Source organism: Camelus bactrianus, chromosome 1 (genome assembly GCF_048773025.1).
Source record: "Camelus bactrianus isolate YW-2024 breed Bactrian camel chromosome 1, ASM4877302v1, whole genome shotgun sequence".
Lineage (NCBI taxonomy): Eukaryota > Metazoa > Chordata > Mammalia > Artiodactyla > Camelidae > Camelus > Camelus bactrianus.
Window position 1 is genome coordinate 60,620,264 of NC_133539.1, and position 19,200 is coordinate 60,639,463.

General features: G+C 34.1%; 1 protein-coding gene across 6 annotated transcripts in view; it reads right to left on the reverse strand.

The window, feature by feature from the left end:
- Positions 1 to 573: 573 nt before the first annotated feature.
- Positions 574 to 19,200, reverse strand: part of ZNF148 (zinc finger protein 148) — a 106,482-nt gene continuing 87,855 nt past the window's right edge. For all 6 annotated transcript variants that reach the window (XM_074365067.1, XM_074365039.1, XM_074365055.1 and 3 more), the window contains 2 exons: positions 7,620 to 7,738; positions 574 to 7,312 (listed from right to left, as the gene is read on the reverse strand). In XM_074365067.1, the coding sequence (XP_074221168.1) occupies positions 5,714 to 7,312; positions 7,620 to 7,738 (1,718 nt within the window). In that variant the 3' untranslated portion in view covers positions 574 to 5,713. The remainder of the gene's footprint in view (positions 7,313 to 7,619; positions 7,739 to 19,200) is intronic.

The window sequence follows — 19,200 nt, forward strand, 5'->3', positions numbered from 1 at the left end:
ATTGTATTATAAAGGCTCAGCAATTCATTCATGGCATAATATGGGGTCAAGCAAAATTTTATTTTTACAATGACAATAAAAAAACGCATTTAAACAACAACAAAAAATCCTCCCAATTGTTTGAAAACAATTCTCTTTGGAAGGTAAAATGTATTTTAAAATATATTTACTTACCGAATTTCAATTGCCAGGCTGTTGACTACTGATGTGAAAATTTGTATTTAAAAATATCACAAATATCTTTTTATTTAACAGTGAAAATTTCAATGTGATAAGTTTCATTGCAAAGCAATTTTCACCTGAGTAGACGTTGAAATTTAGTGCTCATATATTTGGAGGGGAGGTGGGGAAGGAAAAACCCACTTGTGTCAGATACTGAGTTTGTCGTTCTTTCACACTGATTTCCCAGGGGGCTGAAGAAACATCGGCTGTGACCTCCCCAGGACACATGACGCTCCCCTTTCACCTGTAAATTGGTTCTGGCATTTTATAAATTCTCAGTACCCATAATATTGCCGCTTAGTTACGCATTCAAGCTTAGCAACCCAATTCATTCAGTTCTATACAACAATGTCTATATTATGTACATGTTTAATTATCAGTTAAGAAATAGAAAATAAAATTTACAGTGATTGAGAAAGGGTCAGAAAACGGGACAGGAAGAGTAATACTGTATAATCAGAATATCCTATTATCCTACCAGTTTCAATGACAGGGATTTTCCTTTATTAGTTGAAATACAAAGAAGGCATAGGGGATCCCAGGAAAACACTATATATCAGAAAATTCAACGTGCTCCACCATCAGGATTTCCATTACACATTTAATTTCTTCTGTACAATTTTATAAACTTGTTTTTCTTTTCAAAATCATCAGATTTCCAGATTAAATTCAGCACTACACAGTATGCCCTTGAAGTAAAATGAGGTTACCTGCTTTATTTGGATACCAAGTTCCCTTCCAGACAGTATTAAAATAAAGACAATTAAGACTACACAGATAAAATCCAGTATAATTCAAATCCAACAATGAAAAATTTCCCCCATATTGTTGCAAAATTCTTTCTAGTGAAATGCTTTGCTACAATAATAAAAAGCATACATTACATATAAAAGATACCAGTGTACTAAAAAGTGACAGAAGTGGACTAGCAAATCCTTCAAAGCACATTATATAAATGACTAGCATTTAAAAACATTTTTCCTATAAAATGTAGGTCATATACATTTATAAATTGGCGGTTTTGTTTCTAAAGCAGTGATGTGTGTGTTCAAATAGTTAGCTGTTCTGTACAGTATACTAATCTACTCAATTCAAACTACAATAGGTTTGTCTTTCTTTGTATTGAAGTTGAATAAATTCATCTGATCAGCTGAGAAATCAAGGTTGAAAAATAAGTATCTAAAAATCAAAGTAGAAAGTTTAGAATTCTTGAAATGTAGCTATTGAAATATGAAGAGAACTATTTCACAATGGAGCTGAAGTCACCTCAAAACTTATGGGCTTGAATCTAAAACAGAAACAAATATTAAAATCCAAAGCAAACCACAAAGTTAGGTAGCAGTACAGAAGCAGGAAAAAAAAAAACACACCCCCTTCCTTCAGTGTGATGGGCACTAAGTTTTGCGGTCTTCCTCCATCTTGCAGAAGAGTGGTAAGGCCATTCAATGCTTAGTGAAAATGAGTACAGATGAAGTCAGATTTAGCCTGTCTCCCCTGCAACTTCAATTATGCTGTGTAAACAGTGTTATGTTCCCATAGGAGGAACAATGGAATTTGCTTATAAAACTGATTAAAGATAATCATTATTAAATGAAATAAAGATAATTAATAACTCTGAAATGTTTTTAGAACTTTCCTGATGCTACTTGTAAAGTTAGCACTGCTATGTATTATTGCTTACATACAGTACAACATCATATGCCTTCTAACATAAAGCAGTACTGTGATCTGTTTGTACATATTTACAGATTCTTAAAAACAAGCTGTAAAAACATTACATACTTTCAGACAATACAAATTAGCACATTGGTACTCACTTCAAAACAAATGGAATGCATAACATTAATAAACATCATAAAGGAAGACTCACATAAAAGTCCTTGATTGTCAAGACACGTTTATATATAAACTCTAACTGTGCAGAATTAAAGATTCAATCACAGGTACATCCTTATTTGATGAACCATATTTACAGCATGGTATTGCATAAAAAAATAAAATAATGTTTACAGGGTTTTACTTTTTTATCCATTGGATTAAAGAAAGCAACAAACACAACAAGAAATGTTTGTCTGCTTTAGTTTGTTTCCTACCAAAAGTTTAAGTGAAAAAAGGAAACATATGGTTTTTATTTGCAGAATATAGCAAAAACTGGAAAATTATTTCCCTGAAATAAAGCAATTTGAAACGGAAAAGGTTTAAATTAAATGGCAGAGTCAAAAAGTTGCTCATTGATTATAATAGTGCTTCTTCAAGTAAGTATACTGTGAAAAACGAGTTCTAGTTTAAAATGTTCTAAGCCTAAGAAATGTAGTTTTACAGTAATGCCTACTTTTAAAGTTTCCCGGCTTTTTTTTTTTTTTAAACAGCCCTTTAAAAACCCAAATTAACAAAATGAAAGAAGTGGCAGGAGAGCTAACTTAGCTGGCACTTTGCAAGTTTCTCTGGCCTGTGGAAATGGAAGCCTACCCTGAGCACAAGGCCTCTTTTGCCTCTCAGAACGAGGAAACTTCCTAACCACTGACCACCCTCAGCCAGAGCAAAAAGGATGGATTCCTACGGTATCAACTAGAAAATCTGCAAGTAGGTCCAAAAAATCTAAGAGCCACTTCAAGTATTCTGAACCAAATGAAATATGTGTGCAATAAGTTAAAAAATAAAAAACACATACACACACTTTTAGATGTTCCAGAGATATTTCCTCATCTAATGTGGTATTTCCAATCTCCAAATGTGAGAATGTGTCCTAAGAAAGCACACCTCACTCACACTTCACCAAGTTTAAGGGTGTAAGAGCATGTTTTCATAGAACAATTGGCTCACCGAGAGAAATGAAAAAAAAAAATCGCAAAAGGATATCTCATATCCTCAATATTCTGATTTAAAGTAGCACAAAAGGCTACTTGCTTTCTCTATTAATGCCCAGATAGAAATTAAGTAACTTTCTGAACCAAAGTGGGGAGATGTTGAGATATTTATCATATGATAAATGCAAGGTAACTCTGGTAGGCATGCAGAATTTCACAGTAAGAGAGCAATGACTATACTTAAGTGGTAAGTCAGTAAGTTATGCCAAAGTATCATTTATCTCAAAAATGCTTATAATGTGGTAGAAAAGTCTGCCATTATGTAAAGAAATGTGTTGAAGACAGGAATACAACACCTGAACTTCTGCTTGCGTGACTGCCACTTTCAAAGGCCTTCCCTCCTTAGCTTCCCCTAACTGCTCAGCAGTAGAGCCACATTCTAAAAACTGTGCTGGTGATGTTAACACAAACAAACAAAAAGCTTCATGCTGTACACGTTCTCAACAGAGCAGAAATACTGATTGGGCTTAAAAAAAGAAAAAACAAAAAGCCAACTCAGGAAATAATGCCTACTACCATCCGATAGCAGTACGTGAAAAACACAACTGCCTCCCGAGGGTGAGCACAGTTCCATGGGCAAGGGCTTGCCTGAATGAAGCCTTCTTGAGGTTGTGATGTGCAACATGACACACACCACTCTTCAGAGTCAATAATGGCAGAAGTTAAATATTTACTTCAAAGAAGTCTAAAATTCTAGAAAAATTTGGCAGCAAAGACAGCTGTCAAATGGGAGAATACTTCAAGCAAAGTTTAATAACCAAAGTGTAGAGGAAACCACATTAAACATAACTTACATTCCTTATCATAAAAACACCAATATATTCAAAATAAATGTAAAAGATGTTAAGGGTGGCTATTTCTTTGTTCCCTTTCTTTATGAGAACAGTCTTGGGATAACATTAAATAAAAGAAAAAAATAATTTAAGTGTATAACATTCTATACTGAAACAAAGGCTGTAGATCTGTAAGGCCAATCTAAAAGTTAGAATGGAAATTAACAGTTTCATCATCCAAGGGTACTAATTTTAGATCATCACTGGTGCTCTATCAATATGTGCATTGTGACAAAGATGGTGGAAATTTAAAATAAGAAACCAAAAAGTTGGAACAAATTAAGGAAGATAATAAAATCAATATAACTAATGTTAATTTCCAAAAATTAAACTGTCCAAAGTGTAACTCAAACCATTGTTCTTTAGAAAAGTATATATATAATATGTATATATGTATAAAAGCACTGTTTATTGTACCATGCTGTATCATTTTAAGACAAATATTAAAAAAAAAAAACATTCGTGGTATAAGGATAAAGTCTGTAGTTTATTTAGATTTTGAAATGCAACAAAAAGTTTCCGATCACTCATCTAGCTGAAAAAGAAATTGAAGTTACTAGAATTAGTAAACACTTTTGGTTTGTAAAATTGTAATGAGCAGTGTTCATTAAAAAGTAACTCAAGATAAAATAAGCAATTAAAATGCCCATTTCTTTAGTTTCTCTGGATACTGTTTAATTATCCAATCTATCAAGATTCTAGAAAGAGAAGGATTAAACCAGGTTTTACAGTTCCAAAGATACCCAATTTCCTTTTATTGCCAAAAATTAAAAATTTCAATTATGAGATGATTATGACACAACCATATCAAACCTAAAAATCTAATTTTTTTTACTCTGAGAAATCAAAAATACCAAATAGATTCTAAGTGCTCTATGTTAACTGAAGTGTATAGGTAAAGTAAAATACAATTAAGCTTTAAAATGTGGAATATACATTTTGTGTAAGCATTATGTTCTTGGGAATGTAATCTACAGAATATCTTTTTACTAAAACTTCAAAACCTTGATATCTGCACATGAAAAATCATAAAAAATATCTAAGTACAACTGTACAAAGAAACTGACACCAATATGCATACTTTCATAGAGAAGTGAACGCTTCAACAGTTATGCATTTTGGTAAAAGTTTAGAAAGTATGCATATTTTAAAAGTAATTAGGCTTTTAAATAGTGGAGTCTTAGACTATCAGATTTTTATTACTTTTTTTTCTCAAAAAAAAAACCATGTCAACATAATGCAAAATGAAAATCAAGGGTATATGGCATATCGCTCTTTTTAAAAGGTGGTTTCTTGGTTTCTTTTTTTCCCCCTATAGGACATACTAATTTATTTAAGCCATAATTCTCTTGACATTTAAACTTATAAGTTCACTCTGTAAAGTATACTCAGATTCCCTGCTGAAGTGCCATGACTATGCTGAAAAACTTAGAAACAGTATGAGTAAATTTCACACAATTACTAATCTCCTAAGAATGTACAATGTTATCAGTTAGGAAACAATTGTGCGAAAGTCTTTTTTTTTCCTTTTAAACTTGATGTAGGTGGAATAGCAAGTTTCTGATCTAAAACAAGTAATGCATTGCTTCTATAAAGGTGACAACATGTAAGGCAGTTCAAAGAATGCTGACTAACCAAACAAAATGCAGTTATTGGATTATCTTGCTATTCATATCAGCTTAACTTGTTATAACGCATTGCTCTTAAATCTGTACAGCACTCCATTTTACACAGAGTAACCCCACTCTTGATTAATCTGTTCTAAAGTGCCAGTATTATTTACACATTTTTTTAGCCAAAAGTCTGGCCAGTTGTGGCATCAGGTGAGGATGTCATCCCAGCTCTATTATCATTTACATTCACCAAGGGAAATTCTGGAAACTCAGCACTTGTCCCTGGTCCCCGAAGGTTCACCTGTCCATTGGCAGTGCTAAATTGAGTAGCTATTCCAGCTCTGGATCCATGATATGGAGCACGGAAGGGCTGTTCAAAAGAGCTCATTTGGTAAGCTTGGTGGACAGGCTGAGCCTCAGCTTTCTTCTGAGAAGTCACTTGATCCAAAAAGTCCTGTGTTGATGTGGCAGAAGCATGGTTTGTCTCATCACCTGAAAAGGGAAATGAGTGCTGTGAATCACCAACGATTAGTCCAAAGTGGGACTTATCCGGAGTTGTTCTTAGTGGAGAATTCATTCCTGATCGAAAGCTGTTGATGGGCATGGCTGCATAGACTTGCTTGTCTATGGAAGAGAATGCTGGCTGATTTGGAAGGGTCTGGTTATCAGTCACAAAGTTAAGGCTCGGGCTATTCAAATAGGCATCATTCTGGCTAGTTCTGTCCAAAGCCTGCTGCAGAAACTTTGAGTATTCCTGCAACATGTTGGCTTTATCTGATGAGGATGCTTGGGAGCTTGACCCAACATTCTCCGACTGGGTGACCTCAGGAACTTCCGAAGAATTTATTGATATGCTAGAAGTCACCTCAGTGTCCGCAACACTGAATGTTATCTCATGCTGTCCATTAGCTTTATGGGAATAGTGATCCAACAGGGTCTGTAGTACTTCATCTGGAATAACATTTTTGTCATGATTGCTCTTTATCTCCACATTCAGTGCCTGTGAATCTAAGATGGATGCTGTGGTGCTCTCATCAATGACACTTGCCACAGCCGCCTGCGTCACGGAAGGCTGAGAAGCTATGGTACCCACATTCAGCGCATACTCCCTACTGTTGTTACTTGCTGCCTGAAGATACCGCTTCTTCTTCAAAAACTGCATGGCATCATCATAATTAGTGCTGCTGTGCACAGGTTTACTGGGCCCCTCTTGCAAATTGTCAACCTGGTCAATGTCGGCATTGCCTTCTGAGTCCAGTAAAGCCTGTTTGTCCACAAGTTCAAAAGCATACTTTGAAACTTTGCTCTCTTCATAAGTGGATAAAGGTGAAATTGTTTGATTTTGCTCCAGAGGCTGTTTCAGACTTCTCTTACTATTAATTTTTTTGAGAACCAGCTTAGGTGGATGTATTTCCCCTGAGGCATCTTCTAAATGGGATCCCCCAACCGAAGAGTGTGGCATTTCAACAGCATACTCTGCTACCATATACTCATCTTTTACTTTAGTACTTGACGAGTAAAGGGGCAAGTAATCATTTTTGTCCTTCTTCAGGTCAGATTTGTCCAAAGAACTCTCTTTGTCCATCCCAGATGATTTTTTCTCAGTTTTCTGCCTTTTCTTTTTTGGCAGTGAGTTATCTTTTGGTGATGTAGAAAAGCCAGAATCTTCCTCGGATGTCAGAAGGCCACCTTTGATGGCACATCTGTTCAGTTTTTTGTCATGATTTTCATGGCACATACGTTTATGTTTCAATACACGATCTGTTCTGGAAAAATACTGTTGATTTCAAAGTTCAGAAGTGAGTTTTTTGTTTTAGTTTGTGTTTTGGTCAACCAAGAAAAGAAAAGAAAAACAGCAATTAATATAAAGATAGATATAATAATATGAGCAATTCCAAACTAATTTGCTGAACAAACTGTCATAAACCTAATCAACAACAGTTAGGAAGTTCTTCAAGCAGTTTGAGTAGTACCATTTTCTACATTTATTAGAATTACTTTATAATTTAATTTCAGATAAAAGACTCTCAATGTCAGTCATGCCTCAATAAAGTGGTTAAGAAAAAATTCAAACCACCTCTTACCTGTAAACAGTATTCACACTGGTAAGGTTTTTCTCCACTATGAGTCCTCTTATGCCTTTCCATATGATATTTTTGAATGAATCTCATACCACATTCATCACAGCGAAATGGTTTTTCACCTGGTACATGATATAAAAAGTTTAAAACATAAAAAATATTGGAAAATAAAGAATTACTTTACCACAAGAACCTATAAATAAATGGCTTTTAAAGTTGCCATACTCTCCTTTGGGAATAAATTAAATTGAGTGCTGTTTGAGGACTTTTTTGCTATAAGGAACCATTACTAAGAAGATCAAAAATAGTTGTTACTGATAAAGCTACAGCCTAAGTAAACAGAAGGGTGTAACAAGAAGTTATCATGAACAATGCTTGTTTGGGAAACTACTTTTTGTACTTTTCATACATTCAACAAAAGTTTACTGAATATGTCTCCTCCACTCATAACCCCATTGCAGGAGGTTAAAAGTATAAGATACAAAACTCTTTGTCTTCAAAGAGTTTTGACCTAATTGGGAAAACAAGGTCCACATATTATAAAGAAACAACTGACAAAACTATATTCAGCTCTGGTTTACCTTCACAACTTTATATCCCACTGGTTTGCTTCTTAACCTTTTCCTCCAGCCAAATCAATGAACCTACCATTTCATGCTTTTCTACTTCTGCCTCGATCCACACTGCTCCTTCAGTCAGGCATGCCCACCTCTATGTGTTCAGGCACTACATTCCCTCCAAGGCCCAACCGATCTCCTCTGGGACCCTTTGCCCTATTCCCCCAGAGGAAAGGTATCTTTATCTTCTTGAACTTTAGCTGCATTTCTTCCATGGCACTCATTATTCTCATCTTAGTAATTATTTTGTACAACTCTGTTTTTACTAGACTATGTTTCTTTAGGTCATAATCTGGGCCTAAATTATCTTTGTGTAGCTCAAAATACTTTGTGCAATTTTTAAGTACCAAATGAATGGCATAAATGATTATTACAGTGGAATATTAGTGGAAACAATGTTATCATGCACTGGTATGATTTGGAAAAGCTTCTTGGAAGTATTAGAATCTAAGCTGAATAGTCCTTAAAGAGATTGTGTGTATGTGATTAAAGCCAAGGAAAGAAAATTTAGTGGCGATAAACAGAGCAATCAAGGGTTTAGATATTATAAAATGTACAGGAGAAGAGAATTTAATCTGGCAACAAGAAAATTATTTCGAACTTTCAAGAACACAACTTTTGTAATTGCTATGGAGTTAACCAAATTTTAGGGTTGAAGGGATTCTGCAATGGTTTTCAAACTGTGCTCTCAGGGGTTCCATAGAGACCTCCAAAGGCTGATGCTGGTGTGGCAAATGGTTGGTTCTAAGCTTGTCACCCCAAACTCAGGTCAGAACAGCTCCACTTCTGTACAGAGGCTCTGAGCAAGGACTCCAAGGGTTTAGAGGCTAGAATGAGAATCTAACACAACTAATTTAGATCAATTCACTTATTTTATAAAAAAGAAATACTGAAGTGCATAAACATTAAGGTACTTGTCCAAGAGGTTAATGAGTGAATAAATAATGAAGCAACAAATGCTGGGAGAGAAGATCACTTATTAAGGAGGTTTGGAAGTGAAAGAAATGAGAAAAAGGAGATGAGAAGTAATAGGAGAAAATCCATTCAAGATTAAGTATTGTTAAGGATGGGGAGATGGATTTATCCAAAGGTAGAGAAGAAGGAACCAGTGAAGAAGAGAAAATGAATATGAATACTAACCTAAAACTGAAATAGGATATTATGATGAATAATCAAAAGAACAAGATCCAAAGGAACTAGGATGAAAAGCGAAGGAGAGTACAGGTGTTATTTTAAAAAGAAGTAAGAACGGGTGCATATTTTGAAATAAAAAATGTCGATGACAGAGCTCATTAATATCATAAGTTAAAGTCATTTCCCCAAAATGAGAAAGTATGAAAGAGAAAATTAATGAACTGATTAGAATCCAATTAATTCTGCATGACATTCATGAAGTGGAAGACTTTAATATTGTTAATAATGGTAATATACCCCACTTCAGTCAAAATAGAGGGTGATAACTTGATCCTAAAATTCATATTGAAATGCAAGGGATTCAAAATAGCTAAAACAATCCTGAAAAGGAAAAACTAAGTAGGAAGACTCACACTTTCCAACTTTAAAACTTACAAGTAAGCTACTGTAGTAAGCAAGATAGTGTGGTAATGGCATAAGGATAGATATATATATCAAGGAACAGAATTCAGAGTCCAGAAATAAGCCCTTATATTATGGCCAACTGACTTTCATCACAGGTGCTAAGGCACTTTAGTGGGGGAAAGATTAGTCTTTTCAAAAATAATGCTGGGATAATTTGATACCCATATGCAAAACAATGGAGCTGGACCCCAAGCTCACATTATATACAAATATTAACTCAGAATGGATCATAGGCCTAAATGGAAAAACTAAAACTATAAAAGTCTTAGGAGAAAACACAGGAATAAGTCTTGACTTTGGATTAGGCAGTGATTTCTTAGATATGATACCAAAAGCACAAGCAACCAAACAAGAAATAAGTAAAATTAAAAACTTGTGCTTCAAAGGACACAAGCGAAAAGTTAAAATGCTGTAGCTTCCTGTGAGAAAGTTTGGCAAGTCCTCAAAATGTTAAATATAGAATTATCACACAAGCCTACAATCCTACTCATAGGTACTTGCCCAAAAGAACTGAAAACAAGGACTCACTCAGAGATCTGTATACCAATGCTTATAGAAGCATTCATAACCAAAAGATGGAAGCAACCCAAGTATCCATCAACAGATGAATGGATAAACAAAATGTGATATATACAAATAATGAAATATTATTTCAGCATAAAAAGAAATGAAAGTGATACATGATACAATATGGATGAACACTGAAGAAATTATGCTAAGTTAAAGAATTCAGAAACAAAAAGGACAAATATTGAGTGATTCCATTTATATTAAGTACCTAGAGTAGACAAATTCATAGGGATAGAAAGGAGAACAGAGGTTACCAGTGGTGGAGGGAGGAAAGGAGACTTATTGCTTAATGCTACAGATTCTTGTTTGTACAATTTTGTATACAATTTTTCATGTCACTAAATTGTATGCTTTTTAAAAGGATTAAAATTATAAACTTCAAGTTATGTTTTTTTTTTAAAGTGTAAAGACAATCTATGGAATGGGATAAAATATTTGCAAATCATGTATCTGATAAGGGATATATATCCAGTATAACAAGAACTCTTACAACTCAACAGTAAAGACAATCTAACTTAAAAAGAAGCAATGGATCTGAAAGAAAATATACAAATAGCCAACAAGTACATGAAAAGATGCTCAACATCTTCTCCAAAGAAAATATACAAACAGCCAATAAGGACATGAAAAGATGCTCAACATTATTACTTTTTCGGGAAATGCAAACTAATACCACAATGAGATATCACTTCACACCCTAAGACAGTTAAAACTGTTAGCATGGATGTAGAGAAACTGGAACCCTAATATTTGGGTGGCAGGATGATAAAATGGTGAAGCTGCTTTGGAAAACAATTTTGCAGATCCTTAAAATGTTAAACACAGAGTTACCATATGACTCAGCAATTTCCCTCCAAAGCATATACCCAAGAGAACTGAAAATGTATTTCCACACAAAAACTTGAACACAAATATTCATAAAAACATTATTCATAATAGCCCAAAAGTAAAAACAACTCAAATGTCCATCAACTGATGAACAAAATGTGGTACATTCAAACATGGAATATTATACAGCTATAAAGACAGAATAGAAGTAAATGCTACAACAAGAATGAACTTTTAAAACCCTGTGCTAAGTGACAGGAGTTAGACAAAAGAGACCACCTACCATATATTCTACTCATATGAAATACACAGAATAGGCAACCCAGACAGAAAGTAGATAAAACATTGCCTAGTACTGGAAGGAGTGGGTACAGGATTTTAAAATGATGGAAAGTGTTCTAAAAATTAGATTGTGGAGATAGTTGTACAATTCTGTGAATATACTATAAACTATTGAATTGTGTACTTTAAAGGGGTAGATTTTTATTATTGTGAATTATACATAAATAAAGCTGTAATTCTAATACTGTATGATAACGTAACTGACACCATCCAAGATAAATAAAATTATTTCTTGCCTCAAAGGGCTGGTAATTAAATTTAAAATAAATTAAATGGGGAAGACTCATGTTTAAATTATCTGCTACATACTAACTGATGATCAAGAATTAAGAGCTTGTTTAACTAGAAGCAACATTAAATTTCCTTTAACAAAAAGATACTAGAAATATTAATGCCTTAAAAGCAATCTGTACAAATGCTCCTTTGCTGCTTTAAAAAAACAAAAACAAAAACAAAAACAAAAACAAAAACCTTTCACAGCCCCCTAAACTAAATAGACCAATTATGATGGCTAAGTCAGCCAAAGATGAATGTAAACACAAATTCATCCATAGTCATTTATTTTTTGATCATCCACGTTCGCTATCCTTATTTCTAATCCTTTGTTTTTTGTTCTCCTTTAATACTTCTTTCCCCTTCCTTTTTTACTCCACCATCTTCATGTTTTTCTCTCCCACTTTTTTCCCTCTTCTTCTCTCCCTTTTTAACTAGCAATTCCAGAAATAAGACATTTTAAAATTTAAGTTTTGTCACTTAAGTATCCTTGTTTCTTTATAATTTAAATCATTTGAAAAAAAATCTACACAGGAAAAAAATCTTTCTCTTATCTTTGTCCCTCTATAGGTAACTACATTTATTTGTTTGGGTATGTTTCTTTTCCAGGGTTTCTTGACACAAGCATAAGCAAAAACAAATATATCCTCTTTAAAATTTTTCCTTCTTTCTTATGTGAAGGCAGCATATTCTATTCAGTGTTCGGCCAATTTTTTTTTTTAATTCAGTAGCTTAGAGATCTTACCAGTAGAAAAAGAGCTCTCTCATTCTGACAGCTGGTATCTTTCACTGATGGATAGACATACATACTATAATTTATTTAACCAGACCCCTTTTAATTTCCAAACACTTCCTATTATAAATAATGTTGTAATAGAAACTTTGTCAATACATTAATTCATACATTTGCAGGTACACCTGTAGGTTAAATTCTCAAAACACAATTCCTGGTCAAATAAATGCGTCTGTGACTTTGAAATACATTGCCAAATTGGTCTCCACAGGAGATGTTAATGTGTAGCCCACCAGCCAGCCATGTATGAATGACTGTTTCCCTATAACCCTGCCAAATACTAGTATGTTTAACTTTCTGAGGACTGCAAATCCAATATGTGAGAAAAGCAGTATCTCAGTATGAGACTGACCACTTTATATGTCATTTTCTGTGAGCTGTCTGTACATTATCTTTCACCTATTTTTTAAACTAGGTTGCTTGTCTTTTTCTTGATGATTTATAAGAGCTTTATTAAAGAGACTGGTCATTTATATGAGTTTCAGGATTTTTTTCCTTTTTTTTTTTTTTGAGGCGGGGCATACGGGAGGTGTAGTTATTTGACTAATAGGGATTTAAATTTTTATGTAGCCAAATTTATCAATCTTTTCTTTTACAGATATTAGATTTTGAGCATTACTTGAATTTTCTCATTCCAATCTGTCCATATTTTTAATGAAACATATATAGTTTTATCTTTTACATGAAATCTGATACATTTGGAGTTCATCTTGAGGTAGAATGTGAGATATGGACAAAACTCCATCCAGATGGCCATCCAGTTTTCCCAACATCATCTACTGCAAAGTTCAGCTTTTCCTGATCACATTTTTTAAAATCATTTCTTTATCATAATCATACACTAGTAAGTTCCCCTGGTCTACCTGTAGACCTTCTGTTCTGTCCCATTGGACTATTAGTAAGCCAGAACCAATGTGTTTTACTCATTAAGACTTTATATAATACACTTTACCACCTGGTAGGGCTAATCCCCATTGTTCTTCTTTTCTTTTGTTCTCCCCTGGTTGTTATGCCCAATTTCCAAATCACTTCTGAACTGGCTTGTCTAGTATCTGGCTGGGATAGGGGAAAAGGGAGTTGCCTGAAATGTTCAGGTTAACTGATGGAAAACCGATATACTTTATTGATGCTGACTCTTCTCATCAGCGAAAAAAAGGGGATATAGCTTCCCATTTGATCAAATTCTGTTTTGTCCTCAAATAGTGTTTTAATAATTTCTTAATATGGAATTTTCTACATTTCTTTTTGTTGATATTATAAAAAATGTTTTCTTCCATTTTATAGTTTATTGTGTATGTGTACAAAAGTATATGGTTTTCTGCACTTGTAATGAATTTGCTGGTGTGCAGTAATTTTTCAGTTGACTCTCATAGGTTTTCCAAGTTTACAATAATACTGTTTGCAAACATAGGGGTTTTTTTTTAACCTATAATATTTTCCTCTTCTCTACTTTTGCTGGCTACTATTCTCAAACATTACGTTAAAAAATAATGGTGATAATGTGTGCTGTATCTTGTTCCCAACTTTTGTATGTCTCTTGAATGAAAAAGAAATAAAATGACTGATACATATTTCCTTAAGAAACATAAAAAAACACTTAAATTAAATTTCTTTAGGAGAAAATCCCTTTATTTAAGGACCAGAGCCCCTCTACTGGAAAAGGAAGATGATCTACATGCAGCATTTGAGTGATTTTAAGATTAACAGGAAAAGCTTACATGAAAATACCAAGAATTTAATAAATATTGTTTACAATTCAGGAAAGCAATAACATAGTGAAGAAGAAACAATCTCAAGGTATTCCACTAATGGTAATTTTCCAATACCCTAGGAGCCTGGAATTTCGATTCTAACAGTTATCAATGAGATCACCCCCACCACCACCACCATCGCAGTGTTTCTCCCTAGTAAAAACTTAAGACACTGCACACACTGAGATGTTTATGGGTAAGAATTCTTACTAAAATACATGGATAATTATTAGGGCAAATTATACACAAGAAACTGATAAGGACATAGCTTTATGTTAAACTAGCTTACTATGGCTTGACATATTAATCTGATTTTTGGCAGTTTCAATTAACTCTCTTCTTCCTCTTCAGCCATTCTAATCTGGCTTCTGCACTAACATCATCAAAATGGCTCTTGTGAATCACCTACAGGTTACCAAACACAACTACATGTTTTCAGTTATCTTAACAGACCTCTCAACAGCCTTCAGCTCAGGTGATCCCTTTCTTTCTCCACGAATTCACTTTTCCCTTGGCTTCTATGACATTCATGCCCTTTCACCTCTGACTGCCCCTTCTCAACGCTCTTTCCAGCTCACCCTCCTCCCTCCAACCATAAAATGTTTTAGTTCTTCATGGCTTCCTCCTAAACTCCTTGCTTTTCTCATTCCATATTCTTTTCTTTGGGAGGAAGGGAAACATCTATTTCCATAGCTTTAATTACTGTCAAATCTGAGCTCCGGAGCACACGTCCAAATTGCCTACTGAACTTATCCACTTCTATGACACTTAGGGATCTCAAATGCACCATATTCCACATTAAACTTGTGATCTTCCACCCACAGCTTAGTCCTCAGATTCCCTAACTACATGATGGCACTTCCATCCATCTAGTCTTGCAAGCTGGGTTTTAGTGCTGGTCTCAGCATTTCTTAACTGTGAGACATTGAGCATGTTATTTAAACTCTTAAGATTTGATAGCCCCATTTGTAAAATAAAGATATAAATAAAACATACCTCTCAACTAAATGTTAAATGAGATAACCCATCTTTATTTGAGAACAAAGTCTAGCACATTCTAATAGCTCAATAAATATCAGCTATTAAAAATAAAAATTAAGAGGTTGATGATAAATGATTATCATTATATTAACATATTGATTACAGTTATAACCCAATGACTGGGCTATGTATCTCAAATGAAAACATCCTTAAGCTAGATAACTAATTCAGGAAAACAGGAAACAAGGAGGATTACTAAAATTACATGGAATAGAAACCACACACACAGAAAATTGCTTAAAACTTTAGAGCATATAGAAATACAAGAATATCTTTGGCATACAGTACTTCTGGGAGGCTAGACAGTTCATTTATCAGTCTAAGAAGAACCCATATGCTATGCAGGAAACTATATAGGAAATCATCTGAGAATAAACCACAACCAGTGAAGTATAAATTATTAAATAAAAACTGTTAAGTTGCCACAGTAACATACACATGTCAATCAAACTGACAAAAACCTAAAAGTCCTTAAGAAGTTAACTAATTAAAGTAGTAATATTTCTGGGTAGTGAATTTTTTAAAACCCTACCTTTCTAGAAGTATAGAATGGTTTTCTTTCCCTAGAATGGAGATCAGAGAGAAACTTCAACGCCTGCATTTTAAATTTTAGAAACACTGGCAACGTTTGTGCATTTACAAAAATAACACATTGGGGTCACCACCTCCCTCAACAAAAGAAAATGAAGAAACAGTTCTTTCATTTTTTCTGGGCTTCTCTTCTTTCCTTTTGTAGAGCTATGAAATTATACATTTACAGTGTAATTTTTTTTAAGTAGTTTGGTTTCCTTAAGATGACATAGCAAATGACAGATGGAAAACTATTTCTTGGCTACCAGAGATTAGATTTTAGACTTCCACTTTACGGGACAGACAACTCTGAAAGATGATTAATCACCTCTATTAAGAGCAACATTCCAGGTAAACTCGAGTCAAATTTTTAATCATATGTAGGAAATAAACAAATAATACTGTGCTAATTCTGAAAATAAGCTGAACATCATATAATCATGGCAATTTCCATATTTCATTTTTCTATCAGCCAATAAATGAAGACAATACACATCTGGCACTAATTATCCAAGCATACTAACACTAAGTAATTGATGTCCCAATGATGGCACCTGCACAGTGCAAGACCTAAAATGAAGTAGTATTAGTTAATAGTTAGCACCATCTAAACGTAGCATATGTAACTATTTTCTATTCATTTAAAAAACTAATTCAGAATAACACACAAGTCTATCTACTATAGAGGTGGTTTAAAAAGTTTTTTAAATTAGTAAAATGGCTGGATAGATGGGTGTCAGTATATCCCTACCAAAAAGAAATTTAAGTTAGAATACCAAAATGTAAAATAGATATAAAACAGCAGTGAGCTAAGTTAACATCATCCTGAGTTGTAAACATTTCAAATTAGTCCATCTGTTTTTGAATTTAACATAAACCCCTAATTTCCAGCTACCTCTTGAAAACAAGTGCTCTAGAATAAAAGATCAACAATGAAGACTACATTAAGCACAAAGAGGGTTACCAAATCAACAGACGCTATACTGAATCCCCTAGACTGCATCCTGCAAAAAAGAAACTTGTCATCAGCTTATTTTCTTTCTTATGTGGTGTGGTCTTCATGTAAGACTGGACAAACACATACCTGCTTTCACTCTTTTTAAAAATAACTAGAGTATCAAAGGATGAAGGACCATTCTCTCAAAAACATACTCTGTTCATCAGTAAAATCCTTTTTCCTAATCAGGGTCCTTTGACTTTTTTTCCACCCTTAAAACTGTCTCTACTATTGTCACAATATAGTGATTTGCTTCTTTACATGAACTGCAACCTACACTTTTATTTCACGTACAATGCACTTGAGAAATACGGCGTACATGCTCTAATTTGAACAAGGAGCATAACATAACTTTTATGCAAAGAATTCAGGTTGTTTGACTCAAGAATTAGTGACAATTTTATGCAGTTATCTTTTCTGAATTCAGTTGTCAGTTAAACAGCTGAAGAGAGTGAACAAGCACTACAAGTACGAACATGGTATGAAGTGGTCTGCTCCAAGCACTCTACTTTTTAAAGTGTCACCTTAAAAATGCAGGTGAAATATGCATTCCAACCTAGAATATGTCTCATTTATATCTTTAGCTTCAATTTTTATTGAGCACCTACTATGTATACCAAACACTCTTAACATTTAAATCAACTCTATTCTTGTCAAGTAAATTATCCTTATTTGCCAAGGCTAGGAAACTTTTATTCAAAGTCACGGTGATAATGAACCAGACCTAGGGATGAACCCTGGTGTGGCCACCTTTTTAGCACCAAATTCATCTACATCATGGTTTACCCAATAATACAGGAAGCTGCACCCAGGTTTTCATCATTTTGCAAGTACTAAGTGTTTGCCAGTGTTGGGAAAGGACAGGAAATGTCCAGGAAAATTATAGTAGTGGAATGGTTGGAACCCAAGTTTGTTTCTTTTTTTTACATTATTTGACTATTTGATGAGTTTTCACCAACGAACACCTTTGAAAGCATCACCACAATAATGAGTTTATCTAAAACCAGTTTCCTGCTACTCTATGTAATCCCTTCCTCCTGCCCCTCTGTCCTTCCCTCTCCCATTCTCCAGGCAAACAATTATCTGCTGTCTGTCCCTATAGTTTATCTTAATTATTCTTATAGATATTTTCAGATATACACAAAAGTAGAGAAGACTATAAAGAGCCCTCATGTGCCCATCACTCAGCTTTAATAATTACCAATACTAAGCAAATTTTATTTCAACTAATTCTTCCCATTCTTTCTTCCTTTCTTTCTTATTTTAATCAAGTAAATTTTTTACTGGAATATAATAATGGCCATACAGAAAAGCAAACAAATCATAATCATGGCTTGTTGAATTTTCAACAAAGCCCACACAATTCATGTTACTAGCACCCATAATCAAGAAACAGAACATTATCAGCATCTCCTAAGTGCCTCCTGAAGCCTCACTTGGCCATTAACCTGTCAAAGATAAACACTATCCAGACTTATGACACCAGAGATTAGTTCTGCCTTAACTGCTCTTATCGTGGAAATGTTAAAGCTTATAAAAAAAAAGTACACCGAAGGTTCTCTTACCACATTTTACAAACAAATTCCTTGAAATGTAATATACCTACACAAAAGTATACAGAATATACATGTAGTCCGATGGATCTTCTCAAAGTGAACACAGCTGTATAATGAGCAGCCCAACCAAGGAAGAGAACACTGTTCTTTGGAATTACGAGCACTGCAGAAGCACCTCTATCCCTTCTCCATCAGGAATTACTACGCTGATTTCTAACAAATAATTCATTTTGTCTTGTCTATGAAATACACATGAATGGAGTCATAGAGTATGTATTCTTTTGTGCCTGGCTTCTTTAATTCAGTGTTATGCTTTTAAGATTTATCTATAATGCTGTGTCCAGTATTCCATTCCATCATATGAATGTATTACAATTTATTCATTCAACCTTAATGGAAATCTGGGTTTTGATTTCAGCAAAAAAAAAAAAAAAAAAAAAATCCCACTTTTGGGCTATTCCTAACAATGTTGCTTTAACATTCTTGTATATGTCTTCTGGTGATTATATGCACACTACATAAACATAAAACTAGAGTGAAAATGACAGATCATAGAGTTTATGTGGGTGCAACCTCAGTAGATACAGTTTACTAAAGTGGATGTGCCAATCTACATACCCACCAGCATAATACATGAGTTTCAACTG